The sequence below is a fragment of the Scyliorhinus torazame genome, chromosome 7 (genome assembly GCF_047496885.1).
Source record: "Scyliorhinus torazame isolate Kashiwa2021f chromosome 7, sScyTor2.1, whole genome shotgun sequence".
NCBI classification, from domain to species: Eukaryota; Metazoa; Chordata; class Chondrichthyes; order Carcharhiniformes; family Scyliorhinidae; genus Scyliorhinus; species Scyliorhinus torazame.
This window is the reverse complement of record NC_092713.1, coordinates 41,712,344-41,734,889: the sequence shown is the minus strand read 5'-3', so window position 1 is coordinate 41,734,889 and position 22,546 is coordinate 41,712,344. Positions and strand designations below refer to the sequence as shown.

The 22,546-nt window shown below is 57.4% G+C and overlaps 1 protein-coding gene across 1 annotated transcript in view; it reads right to left on the bottom strand.

Annotated features, from left to right (window-relative positions):
* The window catches only part of cfap57 (cilia and flagella associated protein 57), a 143,646-nt gene that overhangs the window by 34,443 nt on the left and 86,657 nt on the right, over window positions 1-22,546 (bottom strand). The window contains exons 18-19 of the mRNA XM_072510600.1: window positions 13,039-13,155; window positions 6,004-6,138 (exon numbers count right to left, since the gene is read on the bottom strand). Of these exons, the coding sequence (XP_072366701.1) occupies window positions 6,004-6,138; window positions 13,039-13,155 (252 nt within the window). The remainder of the gene's footprint in view (window positions 1-6,003; window positions 6,139-13,038; window positions 13,156-22,546) is intronic.

The following is a 22,546-nucleotide window of genomic DNA, read 5'->3' as shown; positions in this document are numbered from 1 at the left end:
TACCGTGTCCGGGTGAATAAAACTCTCCGTGCTCCCCGAGTCGATCAAACACGGCATTTCGTGACCGTTCACCAGCACCTTTGTCATTGTCGTCTGGAGCGTCCGGGGCCACGACTGGTCGAGGGTCACCGATGCCAAACGTGGTTGGTGTATCAGGCCATTGTCTTCAGGCAGTGTGGAGCCGTCCACGCCGGGGTCCTTGCCTGTCAGCCAAGATGGTGGCGTCAATGGATCGCACGCGGTCGGGGGTGGACAAAATGGCCGCTCCCCTGAGTCGCACGAGGCCGGGGGTGGACAAAATGGCCGCTCCCATGAGTCGCACGCGGCCGGGGGTGGACAAAATGGCCGCTCCCATGGATCGCACGCGGCCTGTGGGTAGGAAGATGGCGGCGCCCGTCCCCCCCTCGTGGTGTCCGGGGTCCAAAATGGCAGAGCCCGTTGGCCGCCCGTGGGTCGCTGGGGGAGTTGAGCCCATGGTCCCATTTGTTCCCCGGAAATTGCGGCGACCCCACGGGACTGGCACACCGCTGTGTAGTGCCCCTTTTTACCGCAGCTTTTGCAGGTGGCCGAGCGGGCCGGGCAGCGCTGGCGGGGGTGTTTTGACTGCCCGCAAAAGTAGCAGCGGGGGCCCCCCGGATGGTCTGGGATTCTGGCTGCGCACACTTGCGGAGGGGTTGGGGTTGCCGGGGGGTCCGTCGTGGTGGGGGTCCACGGAGCCCAAGGGGCTGCAGCGCAGTCGGAGGCATAGGCGCGGGCGTTTTGGGAGGCCACGTCGAGGGAGGCTGCAAGGGCCCATACCTCTGTGAGTCTGAGAGAGTCTTTCTCTAAAAGTCTCTTGCGAATTTGCGACGATGCCAAACCTGCTATGTAAGCGTCTCTGATCAGGAGGTCCGTATGTTCGTTCGCCGTAACCGCTGGGCAGTTGCAGTTTCGTCCCAGGATCGTTAGAGCGTTGAAGAAATCGTCTAGCGATTCCCCGGGGATTTGTCGTCTCGTCGCGAGCTGGTAGCGTGCGTAGACCTGGTTGACGGGCTTAATGTAGATCTCCTTCAGCAAGTTGATTGCCTCTGGGAATTCTTCCGCGCCCTTGCTGAGTGCGTAGATTTTGGGACTCACCCTGGAATGCAGGACCTGCATCTTCTGGTCTACTGTTGGTCTGCCGGGGGCTGTTCGGAGGTATCCCTCAAAGCACACCAGCCAGTGTTTAAACGCGGATGTTGCGTTTGCTGCGTGGGGGCTGATTCGCAGGCACTCCGGGGTGATCCGGAGCTCCATATTCCTTTTTAAGTCTGCTCAATAAATTGTAGCACCATCGATGACACACGGGGCGAGACGTAAAGAACTTCAATCGAGGCTTTATTGAGCAGACTTGTTCAGACTCGTTCCCCAGCAGCTCACTCACAGAATGCAGCTGCGGGGATTAAACCCAGGTTCTTATATCCCTCCTATCTGGGTGGAGCCCAGTAGGTGGAGGATCTAATCGGGATCCAGCATCTGTCCTCCAATAGCTCCTCGGCATTCCTGGTGTACCGTATTACCCCTAATACATACCACCGCAGGGGGGATGTTTGATGATTGTTGTATATAGGGGGTCAATCACGCGCAGGAAATGTTACATGGGCTGGGGGAGAGAGACAAGGCCGCGACAGGAGCTGCCCCCCAATCCGGCTGATAACGTGGAATGTGAGGGGCCTGAATGGGCCGGTGAAGAGGGCCCGAGTGTTCGCGTACTTAAAGGGACTGAAGGCAGACGTGGTCATGCTCCAAGAGACACATTTGAAGGTGGCGGACCAGGTCAGGTTAAGAAAGGGATGGGTAGGACAGGTATTCCATTCGCGGCTAGACGCGAAGAATAGAGGGGTGGCAATATTGGTGGGGAAGCGGGTGTCGTTTGAGGCCAAGAATATCGTAGTGGACAACGGAGGCCGATATATGATGGAGGGCGATATATGATGGTGAGCGATAAGTTGCAGGGGACGTGGGTGGTATTGGTAAATGTATACGCCCCGAACTGGGATGATGCCGGATTCATGAAGCGCATGTTGGGGCGCATTCCGGACCTGGAGGTAGGAGGCCTGATAATGGGTGGGGATTTCAATACGGTGTTGGACCCAGCACTGGACCGCTCCAGATCGAGGACTGGAAAGAGGCCGGCGGCGGCCAAGGTGCTTAGGGAGTTTATGGATCAGATGGGGGGGAGTGGACCCGTGGAGGTTTGCCAGGCGGCAGGCCAGGGAATTTTCTTTTTTCTCCCACGTGCAGAAAGCCTACTCCCGGATTTAGATTTTTTTGTTCTGGGCAGGGCGTTGATCCCGAAAGTGGAGGGAACAGAGTATTCGGCCATAGCCGTTTCGGATCACGCCCCGCACTGGGTGGAACTGGAGTTGGGAGAGGAGAGGGACAAACACCCGCTGTGGAGGCTGGATGTGGGACTGCTGGCAGATGAGGTGGTGTGTGGGAAGGTGAGGGGGTGCATCGAAAATTACCTGGAGGCCAACGACAATGGGGAGGTGCGGGTGGGGATGGTATGGGAGGCGCTGAAGGCGGTGATCAGGGGAGAGATAATCTCCATCAGGGCTCAATAGGGAGAAGATAGAGGGCATGGAAAGGGAGAGGTTAGTGGGGGAGATTTTAAGAGTCGACAGGAGATACGCAGAGGCCCCTGAGGAGGGATTACTTGGGGAAAGACGACGTCTCCAGACGGAGTTTGATCTGTTGACCACAGGGAAGGCGGAGGCACAGTGGAGGAAGGCGCAGGGGGCGACCTACGAGTATGGGGAGAAGGCGAGTCGGATGCTGGCACACCAGCTCCGTACGAGAATGGCAGCGAGGGAAATAGGAGGAGTCAAGGATAAAAGGGGAGCCACAGTGCGGAGTGCGACGAAAATAAACGAGGCATTCAAGGCCTTCTATGAGGAGCTGTACAGATCCAAGCCCCCAGCGGGGGAAGAGGGGATGAGACGATTCCTAGACCAATTGAGATTCCCGAGGTTGGAGGAGCAAGAGGTGGCTGGTTTGGGGGCACCAATTGGGTTGGAGGAGCTGAGCAAGGGTTTGGGGAGTATGCAGGCAGGGAAGGCCCCGGGACCGGACGGGTTCCCGGTGGAGTTCTACAGGAAGTACGTAGACCTGTTGGCCCCGATACTAGTGAGGACATTTAATGAGGCAAGGGAGGAAGGGACCCTGCCCCCGACAATGTCGGAGGCGACGATTTCTTTGATCCTAAAGCGGGACAAGGACCCACGGCAATGTGGATCGTACAGGCCGATCTCGCTCCTCAACGTGGATGCTAAGTTGCTGTCAAAAGTGCTGGCTACGAGGATCGAGGACTGTGTCCCGGGGGTAAGCCACGAGGACCAGACGGGATTTGTAAAGGGCAGGCAACTAAACACCAATGTGCGGCGGCTCTTAAATGTGATAATGATGCCATCGGTGGAGGGAGAGGAGGAGATAGTGGCAGCTATGGACGCGGAGACGGCCTTTGACCGAGTAGAGTGGGAGTAACTCTGGGAAGTGCTGCGTAGGTTTGGGTTCGGGGGAGGGTTTATTAGTTGGGTTAAGCTCCTTTACAGAGCCCCGGTGGCGAGTGTGGTGACGAATCGGCGGAGGTCGGAGTACTTTCGGCTGTACCGTGGGACGAGGCAGGGGTGCCCCCTGTCCCCCCTGTTGTTTGCATTGGCGATCGAACCCTTGGCCATGTCATTGAGGGAGTCTAGGAAATGGAGGGGGGTGGTCCGAGGGGGAGAAGCGCATCGGGTGTCGCTTTATGCAGATGACCTGTTGCTGTATGTGGCGGATCCAGTGGCGGGGATGGTGGAGGTCATGCAGACTCTAAGGGAGTTTGGGGATTTTTCGGGCTATAAGCTCAATGTAGGGAAGAGTGAGCTTTTTGTAGTACAGGTAGGGGACCAAGAAAAAGGGATAGGCGATCTACCGCTGAGGAGGGCGGAGGGGAGCTTTCGGTACCTGGGGGTCCAAATAGCCAGGAGTTGGGGGGCCCTACATAAACTGAATCTGACGAGGTTGGTGGAGCAGATGGAGGAGGACTTCAAAAGATGGGACATGTTACCGCTCTCGCTAGCGGGTAGAGTGCAGTCGGTCAAAATGGTGGTCCTTCCGAGGTTTCTTTTTGTGTTTCAGTGCCTTCCCATCATGATCACCAAGGCCTTTTTTAAGAGAGTAGGCAGGAATATTATGGAGTTTGTGTGGGCGACTAGGACCCCGAGGGTAAGGAGAGGGTTTCTGGAACGCAGTAGGGACCGAGGAGGGTTGGCGCTGCCGAACCTAGGGAGCTACTACTGGGCAGCAAATGTGGCGATGATCCGCAAGTGGGTGATGGAGGGAGAGGGGACGGCATGGAAGAGGGTGGAGATGGCGTCCTGTAAAGGAACGAGCCTGGGGGCGCTGGTGACGGCACCGCTGCCGCTCTCGTCGTCAAAGTATACCACGACCCTGGTGGTGGCGGCAACGCTAAGGTTCTGGGGCCAGTGGAGACGGCACAGGGGTGCAATGGGAGCCTCGGTGTGGTCCCCGATCAGGGGTAACCACCGGGTTGTCCCGGGGAGGATGGACGGGGGGTTCCAGAGCTGGCATCGGGCGGGGATTAGAAGAATGGGGGATCTGTTCATTGATGGGACGTTTGCGAGCCTAGGGGCACTAGAGGAGAAGTTTGAGATACCCCCAGGAAATGCATTTAGATACATGCAGGTCAGGGCGTTTGTGAGGCGGCAGGTGAGGGAGTTCCCGTTGCTCCCGGCACAGGAAATTCAAGACAGGGTGATCTCGGGTGTATGGGTCAGGGAGGGCAAGGTGTCGGCAATATACCAGGAGATGAAAGAAGAGGGGAAAGCATTGGTAGAGGAGCTGAAGGGTAAATGGGAGGAGGAGCTGGGGGAGGAGATTGAGGAGGGGTTATGGGCTGATGCCCTAGGTAGGGTTAATTCCTCCTCCTCGTGTGTCAGGCTCAGCCTGATACAATTTAAGGTGGTTCACAGAGCGCACTTGACGGGGGCGAGGTTGAGTAGGTTCTTTGGGGTAGAGGACAGATGTGGAAGGTGCTCAGGGAGTCCGGTGAACCATGTCCATATGTTTTGGTCATGCCCGGCACTGGAGGGGTTCTGGAGAGGAGTGGCGGGAGTAATATCTCAGGTGGTGAAAGTCCGGGTCATGCCAAGCTGGGGGCTAGCAATATTTGGAGTAGTGGACGAGCCGGGAATGCAGGAGGCGAAAGAGGCCGGTATTCTGGCCTTTGCGTCCCTAGTAGCCCGGCGAAGGATCTTGCTAATGTGGAAGGAGGCGAAGCCCCCCAGCGTGGAGGCCTGGATAAACGACATGGCCGGGTTCATCAAGCTGGAGAGGATAAAGTTTGCCTTGAGAGGGTCTGCGCAGGGGTTCTACAGGCGGTGGCAACCGTTCCTAGACTATCTCGCGGAGCGTTAGAGGAAGGTCGGTCAGCAGCAGCAGCAACCCGGGGGGGGGGGTTTGCCTAGGTGGTGTTTGAGCATGAGAACACATGAAAGATTTGGGAAACTGGCATGTACGGGAGCGAGCCAGTGTACAAAGCTATGTAACATATCGTTTTACCATGTATATATCTTGCTATGTGCGATTTCTTTCTATTTTGTTACGGGGGGGGGGCGGTTATTGTTTGTAAGGGTGAAAAATTGTGTTAAAAAACTTTAATAAATATATATTTTTTAAAAAGGACTAGGCAAGGGTCAACAGTTAAAGCTGGTATTGCATTTACCCACAGTTCAAGTATGTTAATGTAGTTAACCTTATAATAAAATAGAGTTATATCACTTCCAGTGTTGGTGACCTGTTTGTGATCCAGAACACCCAACACATCAAGAAGTTTTGCTGTGTTTGCCTATGGGACGTCTCTCTGTGCGATCGAGTGGAGCATCTTCTCAACAGTAGAGAAGACAAAGGGTAAAAATTTCTCTGTGAAATCAAATGGCCTTACAGTTCAGTAAATGTTGCAATTTTAAAAGCAGGTCTTACCACTTCTGACTGCGGCACATATTTCGCATAGACTTGCCATATACTTTCTTTCAATTTCTTTGGCTCCTGAATAAATGCCACACAGTTATACAAATCAGTTTTGAAACGCTTGACCACAGACTCTACATTTCGCACCTGAAATTGAGAGAAAAAGAAAAAACAAATGGGATACAGGAAGATAGAGATAAAAGGGAGGGAATGTGAAAAAAATACAGATTTAACTTATTTGGAACACTTTTTTTTGAGACTGATTGCAATATTGTGGTGCCAGTCCCTATTTTCCATGTATCTATATTTACACAAATATTTCCTGTGTAGAAAGGCAATGATCTGCAATTTATACATTTTCAGATCATTTTTGGGTATCAGCATTGCGGCTACTGGTGAAATCTTACAGAAGTTGTCCAACTAGAGCCAGAAGCCAAGTGCAGGAGGTGCGGGGTCTAATCATGTGCTGAGGTGTGAGTGAGCATGGCAGCTTTCAATGTGGCTGAAGTGGGATCACAGCCACGGAGATAGGGACACCAGAGAGAGTCACTGACTGAAAAGGGGATGAGGCTTAGACATTGGAAAGCTTTTGTTTAACTCGAGCACTCACAATGGCAGAAGTCACTGTGAGAAATTGCTGCAATGACATGCCAATACCTATTGTTGACCAGAGACTTCGCGTTTTCACCAAATGAAAGTCAAATATCATGTAAACTGCAGGGTCCTGGGGAGGGGGAGGCAGGCATTCCTAGTTCAGGAGAACGCAGTTAATGTGCTGTCAGGTCCCGGGAGAGATCATTTGTGTTTTTTTGCTTGGGGAGATTAGGTCATTGATGGGTGGAGCCAAGGAAGGCAGAGTGACATTTTGAGAAGCTGTTAGAGAGACAGAATTTTGGAGAAAGGCTTTTGGAAGTGAAGTCTGATCTGGCAACTCTTTCTTTTTAGACCATAATAAAAAGCAGTTTTTTTCCCCAGTGTGGTAGTATGTATTGGGGGTCATGTGGGACTGGAAGCCCTAATGTCATTGGCTGACAGATCCCGGGTCCTGGTTGGCCGTTGACCTCATACTCCGCCCTGAAGGCGAAGTATAAGAAGCCGGTGCCTTCCCCCGCATGCCAGTTTACTATCGGGCTGCTGGGGAACAGACACGCTTAATAAAGCCTCATCGACTTCACTCTGTTTGTCTCACGGAGTCTTTGTGCGCCACAATTTATTAAGCGTGCCTAAAAAGGACTATGGAGCTCAGGATCATTCCAGAATGCCTGAGGATCAGCCCCCACGCAGTGAATGCAGCAGCAGCCTTCAAACACTGGCAGACTTGCTTTGAGGCCTACATCACATCGACCACAGGCCGAGTCTCAGATGAACAAAAACTGCAGGTCCTGCACTCGAGGGTGAGCACGGAGATTTTCACCCTCATTGAAGACACCCGCGATTTCCAGACGGCGTTCGCAGCACTGAGAAGTCTCTACGTTCGCCCAGTTAACCAAATCTACGCTCGCTACCAGCTCGCGACGAGACGGCAAGCTCCCGGAGAATCGATGGACGAGTTCTACGCCGCGCTGCTGATTTTGGGACGAGCCTGCAGCTGCCCGTCTGTGAACGCGAACGAACACACGGACATGTTAATGCGCGATGCTTTTGTTGCAGGTATACAATCCTCCCAAATCCGCCAAAGACTTCTAGAAAAAGAGTCACTAGGACTCTCAGAGGCACGGGCCCTAGCAGCCTCGCTGGACGTAGCCGCGCGTAATACCCGCGCCTACGGCCCCGACCGCGCGGCAGGCCATTGGGCCCCGTACGTACCCGCCGCGGCAAACCCCCTACCCCCCCCCCCCGGACACCCCACAGGCTTGCGCAGTCCAAACGCCGAGTCGCACCGGGGGCGCCCGCTGTTATTTCTGCGGCCAGGCGAAGCACCCCCGACAACGCTGTCCGGCCCGCGCAGCCATCTGCAAAAGCTGCGGGAAAAAGGGCCACTATGCGGTGGTGTGCCGGTCCCGCGTGGTCGCCGCCATCCCGGGAGAACAGGGAGCCCTACAGGCAGTCTATGCCTCCCAACCCCCCCAGCACGCCATGTGCGACCCCCAGGCGCCGCCATTTTGGGTCCCGACCACCGCGGCCCCGGGAGAACTGGGAGCCCTGCACGCCGCCTACGCTCCCCAACCCCCCTCCCCGCAGCCCATGTATGACCCGCCGCCGGCGCTCCCGATTTGGGTGCCAGCCAACACTCTCCACGGAGAGGAAGGGGTTTTCCGTATCCCGAACGCCACCCTCACCCCCGTCCCGCGCCCCACGCCTGACCCGCCGGCGCCACCTACCTTGACCCCGACCACCGCTGTCCCCGGTGAGGGAGCTCCGCGCGGTGCCAGCGCTCGCGGCCCCACGACTGACCCGCCGACCTGGGCCCTCGCCCCCGTCCCGCGCCCCCCGCCGGAGCCGCCGACCTGGGCCCTCGCCCCCGTCCCGCGCCCCACGCCTGACCCGCCGGAGCCGCCGACCTGGGCCCTCGCCCCCGTCCCGCGCCCCACGCCTGACCCGCCGACCTGGTCCCTCACCCCCGTCCCGCGCCCCACGCCTGACCCGCCGACCTGGTCCCTCACCCCCGTCCCGCGCCCCACGCCTGACCCGCCGGCAATACAACTCACCTGGACCCCGACCTCCGTCCCCGGCGAGGGACCTCCTCACTGTCCCAGCGCTCGCACTGACCTGCCGGTCCCCAGCGAGGGAGCTCCGCGCGGTCCTAGCGCCCGCGGCCCTGGAGCTCGCACCAAAGGAACTCCGCGCGGTCCTAGCGCCCGCGGCCCGGAAACTCCGCGCGGTCCTAGCGCCCCCCAGACCCCCCAGCACTCAATGTGCGACCCGCAGACGCCGCCATTTTGGGTCCCGACCACCACGAGGGGAGGAGGGGCCCCGCCATCTTGGACCGCCCCCGACCTGTACGACGCATGGGGGCGGCCATTTTGCCCACCCCCGACGCCATCTTGTGACCCCTCATCTACGGGCGAGGTATGGGGGCGGCCATTTTATCCATCCCCGACGTCCTCTTGGACGGCAACAACGGACCCCACCCCACTACTACAACCACGGCTCGCTTCGGTTACGCTCGATCAGGCTCGGCCCCGGACTCTCCAGACGACGACGACAACGGTCCTAATTAACGGCCACGAGACGCCATGCCTAGTCGACTCCGGGAGCACGGAAAGTTTTATACATCCCGACACGGTAAGACGCTGTTCCTTAACTACCTACCCCAGCGCACAAAAGATTTGTCTAGCCGCAGGATCCCACTCCGTACAGATCCAGGGATTCTGCATAGTTACCCTAACGGTACAGGGGAGGGAATTCAAAAACTACAAACTTAACGTCCTTCCCCAACTCTGTGCCCCCACCTTGCTGGGCTTAGATTTTCAATGTAACCTACAGAGCCTTACGTTTAAATTCGGCGGCCCCATACCCCCACTCACTATCTGCGGCCTCGCCACCCTCAAGGTTCAACCCCCGTCCTTGTTTGCGAACCTCACCCCGGATTGCAAACCCGTCGCCACTAGGAGCAGACGGTACAGCGCCCAGGACCGGACCTTCATTCGCTCCGAAGTCCAGCGGCTACTAAAGGAGGGCATAATCCAGGCCAGCAATAGTCCCTGGAGAGCGCAGGTGGTAGTAGTGAAGACAGGGGAGAAACAAAGGATGGTCATTGACTATAGCCAGACCATCAACAGGTACACACAACTAGACGCGTACCCTCTCCCCCGCATATCCGACATGGTCAATCGGATTGCCCAGTATAAAGTCTTCTCCACCGTGGACCTCAAGTCCGCCTACCATCAGCTCCCCATCCGCCCAAGTGACCGCAAGTACACAGCCTTCGAGGCAGACGGGCGATTATACCACTTCCTAAGGGTCCCTTTTGGCGTCACAAACGGCGTCTCGGTCTTCCAACGGGAAATGGACCGAATGGTTGATCAACATGGGTTACGGGCCACGTTCCCGTACCTCGACAATGTAACCATCTGCGGCCACGATCAGCAGGACCACGACGCCAACCTCCAAAAATTCCTCCAGACTGCCAAAGCCTTGAACCTCACGTACAATGAGGACAAGTGCGTTTTTAGCACCGATCGGCTAGCCATTCTGGGCTACATAGTGCGCAATGGGATAATAGGCCCCGACCCCGAACGTATGCGCGCACTCATGGAATTTCCCCTCCCGCACTGCCCAAAAGCCCTGAAACGCTGCTTGGGGTTCTTTTCATACTACGCCCAGTGGGTCCCCCAGTACGCAGACAAGGCCCGCCCCCTAATACAGACCACGGCTTTCCCGCTGTCGACAGAGGCTTGCCAGGCTTTCAGCCGCATCAAAGCGGACATCGCAAAGGCCACGATGCGCGCCATCGACGAGTCCCTCCCCTTCCAGGTCGAGAGCGACGCCTCTGACGTAGCTCTCGCGGCTACCCTTAACCAAGCGGGCAGACCCGTGGCCTTTTTCTCCCGAACCCTCCACGCCTCAGAAATCCGCCACTCCTCAGTGGAAAAGGAAGCCCAAGCCATAGTGGAGGCTGTGCGACATTGGAGGCATTACCTGGCCGGCAGGAGATTCACTCTCCTCACTGACCAACGGTCGGTTGCCTTCATGTTCGATAATGCACAGCGGGGCAAGATCAAGAACGACAAGATCTTGCGGTGGAGGATCGAACTCTCCACCTTCAACTATGAGATCTTGTACCGGCCCGGAAAGCTGAACGAGCCGTCTGATGCCCTATCCCGCGGGACATGTGCCAACGCACAAATTGACCGCCTCCAAGCCCTCCACGAGGACCTCTGCCACCCGGGGGTCACTCGGTTTTACCACTTCATCAAGTCCCGCAATCTCCCCTACTCCTTAGAGGAGGTCCGTACAGTCACAAGAGACTGCCACATCTGCGCAGAATGCAAACCGCATTTTTTCAGGCCAGATGGAGCGCACCTGATTAAGGCTTCTCGTCCCTTTGAACGCCTCAGTCTCGATTTCAAAGGGCCCCTCCCCTCCACCGACCGCAACGCGTATTTCCTTAATGTAGTGGACGAATACTCCCGCTTCCCTTTTGCCATTCCCTGCTCCGACATGACCGCGGCCACAGTCATTAAAGCCCTGAACAGCATATTCACACTGTTCGGTTACCCCGCATACGTCCACAGCGACAGGGGGTCCTCTTTCATGAGTGACGAGCTGCGCCAGTTCCTGCTCAGCAAGGGTATAGCTTCAAGCAGGACGACCAGCTACAACCCCCGGGGGAACGGGCAAGTAGAAAGGGAGAACGGCACGGTCTGGAAGGCCGTCCTACTGGCTCTACGGTCCAGGGATCTCCCAGTTTCACGGTGGCAGGAGGTCCTCCTGGACGCTCTCCATTCCATCCGGTCGTTATTATGTACGAGCACTAATCAAACGCCGCACGAGCGTCTCCTTGTCTTCCCTAGGAGGTCCTCCTCTGGAACGTCGCTGCCGACCTGGCTGGCGGCCCCAGGACCCATCCTGCTCCGAAAGCACGTGCGGGCACATAAGGCGGACCCGTTGGTCGAAAGGGTTCACCTCCTCCACGCAAACCCCCAGTACGCCTACGTGGAGTACCCCGACGGCCGACAGGACACGGTCTCCCTGCGGGATCTGGCGCCCGCCGGCACCACGCACACCCCCCCGGCACCATCAACCCAACCGCCCCCCTTCCTGCCACCGCCGCACCCCGCGACCGCCCCCTTCCCAGGAGGATCAGCCCCCCTCCCCTTTGCACCGACAGCTAAAACCGTGCGGTTCCCGGAGGCGACAACGCTGGTACAAGCACCACCACCACCGCCGGGGCCGAGGCGATCGACACGGACGACCAGACCGCCCGACCGACTCGTGGCGTCGATGTAAAACAAAGATGGACTGTCCAATGAACATTTTGTTTTCATATATCCTCTGTAAATAGTTGTAACAGGACGATACTGTCCAATACGGTCCTACCATGTAACTGTTCTCTCCTCCCAGGACCAGTACTGTAAACCCTTACCACCATACGAAGCATCACCCCGCCGGGTTCATTTTTGACAAGGGGTGAATGTGGTAGTATGTATTGGGGGTCATGTGGGACTGGAAGCCCTAATGTCATTGGCTGACAGATCCCGGGTCCTGGTTGGCCGTTGACCTCATACTCCGCCCTGAAGGCGAAGTATAAGAAGCCGGTGCCTTCCCCCGCATGCCAGTTTACTATCGGGCTGCTGGGGAACAGACACGCTTAATAAAGCCTCATCGACTTCACTCTGTTTGTCTCACGGAGTCTTTGTGCGCCACACCCAGTAGTAGATTAAAAACAAAGTAATAATAGTTTAAAAGCAGAGCATTCTTGTCTGAAGACAAGGAAGAGGCTGAAACAACCAAGCTATTTGAAGAAATTCAGCCAGAATCTGAAGGAGTTCTAACCAAAACCATGACCTGTTCTGCACCACAAGCATTACTCTTTGCCTTGCTAATTTTAAGATGGATTAAGAACTGTATGTGACTTTTCTTGTTGTTTAATGGAAAATTGTATAGTTGTATTGAAGGATAATTGTAAGCTGTTCTTTTCGAGTGTGAAGTTAAAAGTTTAATATTGTCTTCATAATAAAGTTTTGTTTTAGAAATACCAAAGCCCTATTTTTTTCATGCAATCACTCCTGGAGCGAATTACTCTTTCCACACAGTCTTAAAAAATCCTAAAATATTGGAGTTTCGGCCCAGTACCCTTGCCACTGTTGGGGTTTGGTCTGGGGTCGTAATACTCAGCAGCTTACTGTTCCTGACTTGAAACCACGGTAATGAAATTAGTAGCCTATGTAAATCCTACAGCGGGGCAACAGCAACAGCATATCGAGATGCATTCTAATGCATGTGAAAAATTCATTTTGATATATTTAACACAAAAATATACAATATCGATGAATTAAAGATATTAGAATTTATCTCAGTTGATTTGCAAGAATGTGGGAGAGTGTGCGTGTCTATATTTGTGCTAGCACATATTTGGTTAAATGCATGCACAACACATCTAACCTTCTCCATCTCTTTACGCATCTCTGCCTCTGTTGCCTTTAGTTTCTGTTTGAGTTCTCCAATATTAAGTTCCAGCTGGGTATTATGTTTGTGAAACAGTTCCAACTCAGTTTCCATCTGTAGAGAGATTTGTGGCAAAGAAATGGTTAGAAATTAAACAATGATAAACCTTCCTGAAAGGAGGTTTTATTTCTGAAGCAAGTCACCTTTCATTTCCTTTGCTCCTAAAGACTGAGATCGTCTTGCTTCTCAACTGCAAGAAACAATCCCTATATAACTAAATGTTCCAGTGGTAAACTTTATTCATTAAATGTGACTAATATGGCACATCACTGTATACCATTTCTAACAATCCAGGCAGTCGATGCCATTTTGTGATTAATATTTACCTTGTATCTTTAATGTTAAAAAGTGTTATGTTCCACATGGTAGATTGGTTAAAGAAGTTCAAAGAACAAAGAAACGTACAGCACAGGAACAGACCCTTCGGCTTTCCAAGCCTGCGCCAACCATGTTGCCCATCTAACCTAAATACTTCTACACTTCCGGGGTTCGTATCCCTCCATTCCCATCCTATTCATGTATTCGCTTAGATGCCCCTTAAATGTCACTATCATACCTGCTTCCACCACCTCCTCTGACAGCGAGTTCCAGGCACCCTCTATCTTCTGTGTAAAAACACCTTCCCTTGCACTTCTCCTCTAAACTTTTCCTCCTGCACCTCAAACCTATGTCCCTTAGTAATTGACTCTTCCACCCTGGGAAAAAGCTTCTGACTATCCACTCTGTCCATGCCCCTCATAATTTTGTAGACATCTATCAGGTTGCCCCTCAACTTCCAATTTTCTGTGAGAACAAATCAAGTTTATCCAACCGCCCCTCATAGCTAATGCCCTCCAGACCAGGCAACATCGTGGTTAACCTCTTCTGCACCCTCTCCAAAACCTCCACATCTTTCTGGTAGTGTGACGACCAGAATTGAACACTATTTTCCAAGTGTGCCCTAACTAAGGTTCTATATCACTGCGCATAACTTGACAATTTTAATACTCAATGCCACGGCTCATGAAGGCAAGCATGCCATATGTCCTCTTGACTACCTTCTCCACCTGTGTTGCCACTTTCAATGACCTGTGGATCTATACACCCAGATCCCTCTGCCTGTCAATACTCTGAAGGGTTCTGCCAGTTACTGTATATTTCCCACCTGTATTAGACCTTCCAAAATGCATTACCTCACATTTGTCTGGATTAAATTCCATCTGCCATCTCTCCGCCCAAGTCGTCAACTGATCTACATCCTGCTGTATCCTCTGACTGGTGTTCCCCAGGGGTCGGTGTTAGAACCGTTTCTTTTCCTGACATATATTAATGATCTAGATCCTAGTGTGCAGGGTACAATTTCAAGTTTGCGGATGATACAGAACTTGGAATATATAAACTCTGAAGAGGACAATGCAGAAGACTAGGGACTGTTATCTTAAAAATAATAACATTCACAAATGCACATCATTAAACAATGAGTTAGAAGCACAAATTCAATTTTATGGACTTGATGTAATACCCATTACAGATAACTAGATTTAAGATGGGGATGATTGGGACCTATATAATCCAGACAAGAATCTTTAGAAAGAGTAGGTACATAATGAAAGGAGTAAGGGTAGTAATATTGATTAAAAGGTACAAATACAGCAATGGAAAATTGACTTGATGGGCTGAATGACCTCCTTCCTCTGTGCTGCAATAACTCTTTGACAATATGGGTGAATAGGCAATGTAAACAGTTTGCAGAGAACTGGGAAACAATAAAGGATGCAGGAGTGTGGTGAAATTATTTGTAGAGCCACTGGCAGAAGTGAAGTAGTGAAGGAATACAATGATCAGAGGAGCATGAAGAAGAAACAGTACTTTAATAATAGGGGATTTTAATTTTCACAGAATGGGAAAATCAGAATAGCTCAAGTAGCAACGGCACTGAATTTCTAGAATGTGTTCAGAACACATTTCTGGAAAAATATGTTTTTGAACCAATAAGGAATAATGTCATTCTAGATTTAGTGGTGATTATTGATTATCCTAACAGCACTATGGGTGTACCTTCACCACATGGACCATAGCTTGCTGCCAACTTCTCAAGGGCAATTAGCAATGGGCAATACAAATGCTGACCTAGCCAGTAACCCCCGCATTCATGAATGAACAGAATTAGTTAACAATCTGATTCATAAGGAAGCATCTTATGAATAGTAACCATAACATGATTGAATTTGACATTGGGTTTGATAGGGAGAAATAAGAGACACAAAACATTTTAAATTAAATAAGATACACATCAGAGGGATGAGAAATAATAGTATACTGGCAACGTGTCAGATGAACCTATAGATGAGGGGCGTCATTCTCCGACCCCCCGCCGGGTCGGAGAATGGCCGTTGGCCACCGTGAATCCCGCCCCCGCCCCCGCCGAAGTCTCCGAAGGGAGAAAAGTCGGCGGGGCGTTAATGGCGCCGCTGCCGCGGAGAATGTCACGGGTCTGCGCGAGGCAGCCGATTTTAGGCCAGCCGATATTCTCCCTTCCGGTTGGGCCGAAGTCCCGTCGACGTGATGACCGTTCACGTCGACGTGAATCAAACCTCCTTTTCATCAGCGTGACCCGGTGCTCCAGGCTCACGCCGACCAGCGAGGAGGTGAGTGACGGCCTGGGGGGTTGGCTCTGGGCAGGAAATGGCGTGGCCGCAGACTGATTGCGTGAGGAGAGGTGTGTCTCGGCTTGTGTGTGTGTGCGGCGGGGGGGGGGGGGGGTAGTTAGAGTAGGCTGGGCTCCGGGGGAGTGCCGGGAGGGGGTCCGTGCCGGGGTGGAGGTTGGGGGTTGGGGGGGGGTCCCTGCCGGGGTGGAGGTTGGGGGGGGGTCCGTGCCGGGGTGGAGGTTGGGAGGGGGGGTCCGTGCTGGCGTGGAGGTTGGGGGTTGGGGGGGGTCCGTGCTGGGGTGGAGGTTGGGGAGGGGGTCCGTGCCAGGGTGGAGGTTGGGGGGGGGGTCCGTGCTGGGGTGGAGGTTGGGGGGGGGTCCGTGCTGGGGTGGAGGTTGGGGAGGGGGTCCGTGCTGGGGTGGAGGTTGGGGAGGGGGTCCGTGCCGGGGTGGAGGTTGGGGGGGGGGGTCCGTGCTGGGGTGGAGGTTGGGGGGGGGGTCCGTGCTGGGGTGGAGGTTGGGAGGGGGGGTCCGTGCTGGGGTGGAGGTTGGGGAGGGGGTCCGTGCCGGGGTGGAGGTTGGGGGGGGTCCGTGCTGGGGTGGAGGTTGGGGGTTGGGGAGGGGGTCCGTGCCGGGGTGGAGGTTGGGGAGGGGGTCCGTGCTGGGGTGGAGGTTGGGGAGGGGGTCTGTGCCGGGGTGGAGGTTGGGGGGGGGTCCGTGCTGGGGTGGAGGTTGGGGGGGGTCCGTGCTGGGGTGGAGGTTGGGAGGGGGGGTCCGTGCCGGGGTGGAGGTTGGGGGGGGGGGTCCGTGCTGGGGTGGAGGTTGGGGGTTGGGGGAGGGTCCGTGCTGGGGTGGAGGTTGGGGAGGGGGTCCGTGCCGGGGTGGAGGTTGGGGGGGGGGGGTCCGTGCTGGGGTGGAGGTTGGGGGTTGGGGGGGGTCCGTGCTGGGGTGGAGGTTGGGGAGGGGGTCCGTGCCGGGGTGGAGGTTGGGGGTTGGGGGGGGTCCGTGCTGGGGTGGAGGTTGGGGAGGGGGTCCGTGCTGGGGTGGAGGTTGGGGGTTGGGGGGGGTCCGTGCTGGGGTGGAGGTTGGGGAGGGGGTCCGTGCCGGGATGGAGGTTGGGGAGGGGTCCGTGCTGGGGTGGAGGCTGGGGGTTGGGGGGGTCCGTGCTGGGGTGGAGGTTGTGGAGGGGGTCCGTGCCGGGGTGGAGGTTGGGGGGGGGGTCCGTGCTGGGGTGGAGGTTGGGGGTTGGGGGGGGTCCGTGCTGGGGTGGAGGTCGGGGAGGGGGTCCATGCCGGGGTGGAGGTTGGGGGGGGTGGGTCCGTGCTGGGGTGGAGGTTGGGGGTTGGGGGGGGTCCGTGCTGGGGTGGAGGTTGGGGAGGGGGTCCGTGCCGGGGTGGAGGTTGGGGGGGGTCCGTGCTGGGGTGGAGGTTGGGGGGGGGTGGTCCGTGCTGGGGTGGAGGTTGGGGGTTGGGGAGGGGGTCCGTGCCGGGGTGGGTGATGGAAGGGCAAATGAGTTGGTCCACCTGGCCAGGTGCCAGCCTCCAACAGTTGGACCCATGCGGTCCATGCCACCTGGCTGGGGGGAGGAGGGGATATGGGCAATGATGACATGTCGTCGTTCCCCTCCCCCCCACCAGGCCGTCATGTTTTCAGACCATCCAGCGATGTTGGCCGCCGTGGTGGCAGCCGCTCATGTCTATGTTGCCCTGGATGAGGAGGAGGAGGAGGAGGAGCGTGCCAGAGAGGCGGCGCAGGCTGCCGCAGAGGGGCAGGCGGCAGCCGCCCAGGCTGGAGGGACACCTGACCGACAGGACGAGGAGGGGGAGGAGGACGTCGCGGCCCCACGGCAACGGAGGCACCCGAGGGCGCCCCGTGTGTACCGGTCCCGGCAGTGATACCAGGACCTCACGGACCGGGAATGCAGGAGGAGACTCCGGATGAGCCGGGAAACCGTGGCACACATCGGCCACCTGCTGGCACACCTGTCACCGCGTGGCACTGGCGGGGGACACCCTCTCCCCGTGTCAGTCAAGGTTACGGTGGCCCTGAACTTTTATGCAACGGGGTCATTCCAGGCACCGAGTGGGGACCTGTCCGGCATATCGCAGACATCGGTGCATCGGTGCATCCGGGCAGTGACAGATGCCCTTTATGCCATGGCGCACCGCTACATCCGCTTCCCCGTGGACCGGGCCAGCCAAGATGCCCGGGCCGTGGGCTTCTCTGCCGTTGCCGGGTTCCCCATGGTCCAGGGCGCGATCGATGGGATGCACGTCGCCGTGCGGCCACCTGCAGAGAACAGGGCCGTGTTCACTAATAGGAAGGGGACCTATTCAATGAACGTACAGGTGGTCTGCGACCACCGCATGATGATCCTGCACGTCTGCGCCCGTCACCCAGGCAGTGTACACGACTCATTCGTGTTGTCGCGGTCATCCATCCCCGGCATGAACGAGGGACGCCATCCCGGCTGAGTGGCTGGTTGCTGGGCGACAGGGGCTACCCATTGCAATCGTGGCTGATGACGCCTATACGGAGGCCACGCAATGAGGCGGAGAACCGCTACAATGATGCCCATGTAGCGACAAGGGGAGTGATCGAGAGGTGCTTTGGCGTGCTGAAGATGCGTTTCATGTGCCTGGACCGCTCTGGGGGCGCCCTCCAGTATCGGTCAGATAGGGTCGGCCGCATCATTGTGGTGTGCTGCGTCCTGCACAACATAGCCCAGCAGAGGGGCGATGTGCCGCAGGCAGAGGAGGGCGGAGTGGAGGAGCAGCAGGAAGAGGCCCAGTCCTCCCCAGATGAGGGGGATGGGGGCAATGGTCAGGGCAGACGGGGTAGACACAGGCGGGTGGCTGTCCACCGTTACCGGCTGGCCCAGCGGGCACGGGACAGACTGATAGACGCCCGCTTCACTGACTAGATGGGCGTGGGAATCGGGTAGTAAGGCCACAGACCGCACACCATGACAACAGCCGACCACCCACACCCCCCACCCATCCACCCACCCAGCACCCTCACCCCCCTCCCCAACCCCACACACCCCACCCGCATGCACACCACCCCCCACCCCCAATTGCCGATCCACCGGCGGCACAACGGGCCGGGGTCACCCAGTTGCGGGTGGACGCGTGTCTATCGCAGGCCATGGAGGATGATGACAACCCGCCTCCGATGAGCTCCTGGCTCTACATCGTTGGACTATGTCTGACCCATGGCCACAGTACCACCATCCACCCGGACCATCCCTGCATGCGGCTGTGACACTGCAGCGCACGGTCCCGTCCTCTGCCCGGGGGATGTTGATGGCGGCCCAGGGGGAAGGGGGCAGACTCACCTGGGGCTGAGGTAAGACCACCCCTCACACACACACTTGCGCTCAACGTACATGACACGCCCGCACACTTTGGACAGAGCACAAAGGCAGCTTCGGTAGGTGTAACATTGACTTTAATAACCAAAGGAGTTCATGCATGTGCCCTAGCCCCTAAAATTCATCTGTGCCCTGCACCCGTGCCAACTTACTCAGTGTCTAATTGTTTGGCCTTACGGGCCCTTTGACTACGTCTACGTGGTTCCCCAGACGGTACAGCAGAACTGGAGGTGGACTCCTGTGATTCCTGCCCTCTGACACTGGATCCCTTTGGCGGCCGTTTCCTGGGGCGTCCTGGCCTAGATGGGCCAGGCTGCGGCCCGGGCGACTGGGATGGCGAGCTGCCAGCCTGTCCTGCCCGTTGCCCACCCGATGCACCTGGGACGGAAGGGGGGGGGAGTCCGAGGTGTCGCGGTGTACCGGGACCTCCCCTACAGAGGGAGCCGGGACGGACTACACCACCTCCTCCTCCCTCGGGGTGCCCGATGGCCCCCAGGCCTCTACATGGGTGGGGATGCGAACGGACTGGCCATCCGACGCGCCCCCGACATCTGGCGCTGCCAGTCCTGGAGGCCCGTGCTGGTATCGACAGGGGTCTGCAGGTTTGCAGCCATGGAGCCCAGGGGGTTGTCGAACCCTGTCTGTGACAGTGCGACGCCGGCTCGCACATGGCCACTGGCGCCGATGCCCTCAGCGATAGCCTGCTGAGACTGGGCCATGGCCTGCAGAGACTGGGCCATGGCCTGCAGAGACTGGGCTATGGCCTGCTGAGACTGGGCCATGGCCTGCTGAGACTGGGCTATGGCGTTGAGCGCCTCTGCCATCTGGCGCTGGCACTGGCTCATGGCCTCCTGTGAGAGGGCAGCCATTTCCTGGGCCACAGACGCCGCCTGCACGGAAGGCCCCAGGCCTCGCAAACCGTTCCCCATGTCTGACACCGTCGCACCCATTGCCTCCACCGCGGACGCCACCCGTGCGGTGTCAGCCTGGGTGGCACGCATGACCGGGACCACTCCCAGCTCCTGGACGCGGGTGGACTCCTCCACCTGCGACCGCAGCCGCCGCAAGCCACCCGTCACCCTATTCGCTCGTCTCCGTGTCGGTGGTTGCATCGGATCTATGTGTGGGTGGGGTAACTGCAGGAACCCGGGATCCATCTGGGCGGCAGATGTTCGCTTGGCCTGGGCTGCCCTCCGACCGCCCGGTCCCTCTGCTGCTCCTACCTCCACCTGCTGTACCGGGACGGCTGTATTGTGCGCACCAGTGAGTGTATCAGACGCCTCATCACTAAAGTGCCCAACCGTGGTGAGTGTTTCTGCGATGGTGGAGGGTGTTGGTGACAGCAGTGGCGTTGTGTCGTGCTCTTCGTCCCACTCTGAGTCCATGGCACTTTGGGGTGGGGGTTCGTCTCCACCCATCCACTCTGAGTCACTGTCCGGTATTTCGTCTTCCCGGGTAGGGGTGTCCTGGGTAGTGCTGTCCCGGGTAGTGCTGTCCCGGGTAGTGCTGTCCCGGGTAGTGCTGTCCCGGGTAGGGGTGTCCCGGGTCGGGGTGTCCTGGGTAGTGGTGTCCCGGGTAGGGGTGTCTTGGATAGTGGTGTCCTGGGTAGTGGTGTCCTGGCGCGGATGTGACGGGGGCCTGTGGCTGCCCCCCTCATCGCTGGGTGGTCGCTCCCGCACGTGACGGGGGTGTCGTCTCCCTGTTGCTCCAGGTCTCTCCGTCTTCCGTGGTGTGCGAGGGGCATCCTGAGGGCGTCGCATGCTGAAGGGTCCGGGTCTCTCCGTCTCCCGTGGTCTCCGAGGGGCATCCTGCGGGCGTCGCATGCTGGAGGGTCCGGGTCTCTCCGTCTCCCGTGGTGTGCGAGGGGCATCCTGTGGGCGTCACATGCTGGAGGGTCCGGGTCTCTCCGTCTCCCGTGGTCTCCGAGGGGCATCCTGCGGGCGTCGCATGCTGGAGGGTCCGGGTCTCTCCGTCTCCCGTGGTCTCCGAGGGCATCCTGCGGGCGTCGCATGCTGGAGGGTGCGGGTCTCTCCGTCTCCTGTGGTCTCCGAGGGGCATCCTGCGGGCGGTGTGCATCTGCGGGGATGGGTGCCTGGACGTTTGGTCCTGCGATACACAATGAAGCATGCATGGTTAGACATGAGGCAGTGATCAGGTGATACTGGGGAGGGGGATATAGGGGAGGGGGGATATGGGGACGGGCTGTTGGTGGCTCACTTGCTCGTGGGGCCCCGACCTCTGCATCAGCAACCTCCCAGTCCTCAGGTCCGCCAGCCAGTTCCAGGGCCCTTTCCTCGTGTACGGTCAGTGGCCTCTCATCAGCGGGCCCTCCTCCAGTCCTCACATGCTCCCTATTGTTGTGTGCGCGCTTCTCCTGTGGGGGGGGGGGGGGTGGTGGCAGGGGTAAAAGGCAACAGTGTTAGGCAGGTATATGAATGCACGCCATCGGTTGCGCGTGCATTGCAGAGGTTAAGGTTAGGGCTGGATTCACTTGGGGATATGGGGGATATGGGGGAGGGGGGGATATGGGGGAGGGGGGATATGGGGGAGGGGGGATATGGGGGAGGGGGGATATGGGGGAGGGGGGATATGGGGGAGGGGGGATATGGGGGAGGGGGGTATGGGGGATATGGGGGAGGGGGGATATGGGGGAGGGGGGAATATGGGGGAGGGGGGATATGGGGGAGGGGGGGATATGGGGGAGGGGGGATATGGAGGAGGGGGGATATGGAGGAGGGGGGGATATGGGGGAGGGGGGATATGGGGGAGGGGGATATGGGGGATATGGGGAGGGGGGATATGGGGAGGGGGGTATGGGGGATATGGGGGAGGGGGAATATGGGGGAGGGGGGATATGGGGGATATGGGGGAGGGGGAATATGGGGGAGGGGGGATATGGGGGAGGGGGGATATGGGGGAGGGGGGATATTGGGGAGGGGGGATATGGGGGATATGGGGGAGGGGGATATGGGGGAGGGGGGATATGGGGGAGGGGGGATATGGGGGAGGGGGGATATGGGGGAGGGGGGATATGGGGGAGGCGGGGATATGGGGGAGGGGGGGATATGGGGGAGGGTGGGATATGGGGGAGGGGGGATATGGGGAGGGGGATATGGGGGATATGGGATATGGGGGAGGGGAATATGGGGGATATGGGGGAGGGGGGATATGGGGGAGGGGGGATATGGGGGAGGGGAGATATGGGGGATATGGGGGAGGGGGATATGGGGAGGGGGGATATGGGGGATATGGGGAGGGGGGATATGGGGGAGGGGGGGATATGGGGGATATGGGGAGGCTCACCCTGCCTGCTCTGACGAGGTCGTTCACCTTCTTGTGGCACTGGGTGCCTGTCCGTGGTGTTAGGGCCACAGCGGTGACGGCCTCTGCCATTTCCCTCCACAGACGCCGGCTGTGGCGTGGGGCAACTCTGCGGCCGTGCCCGG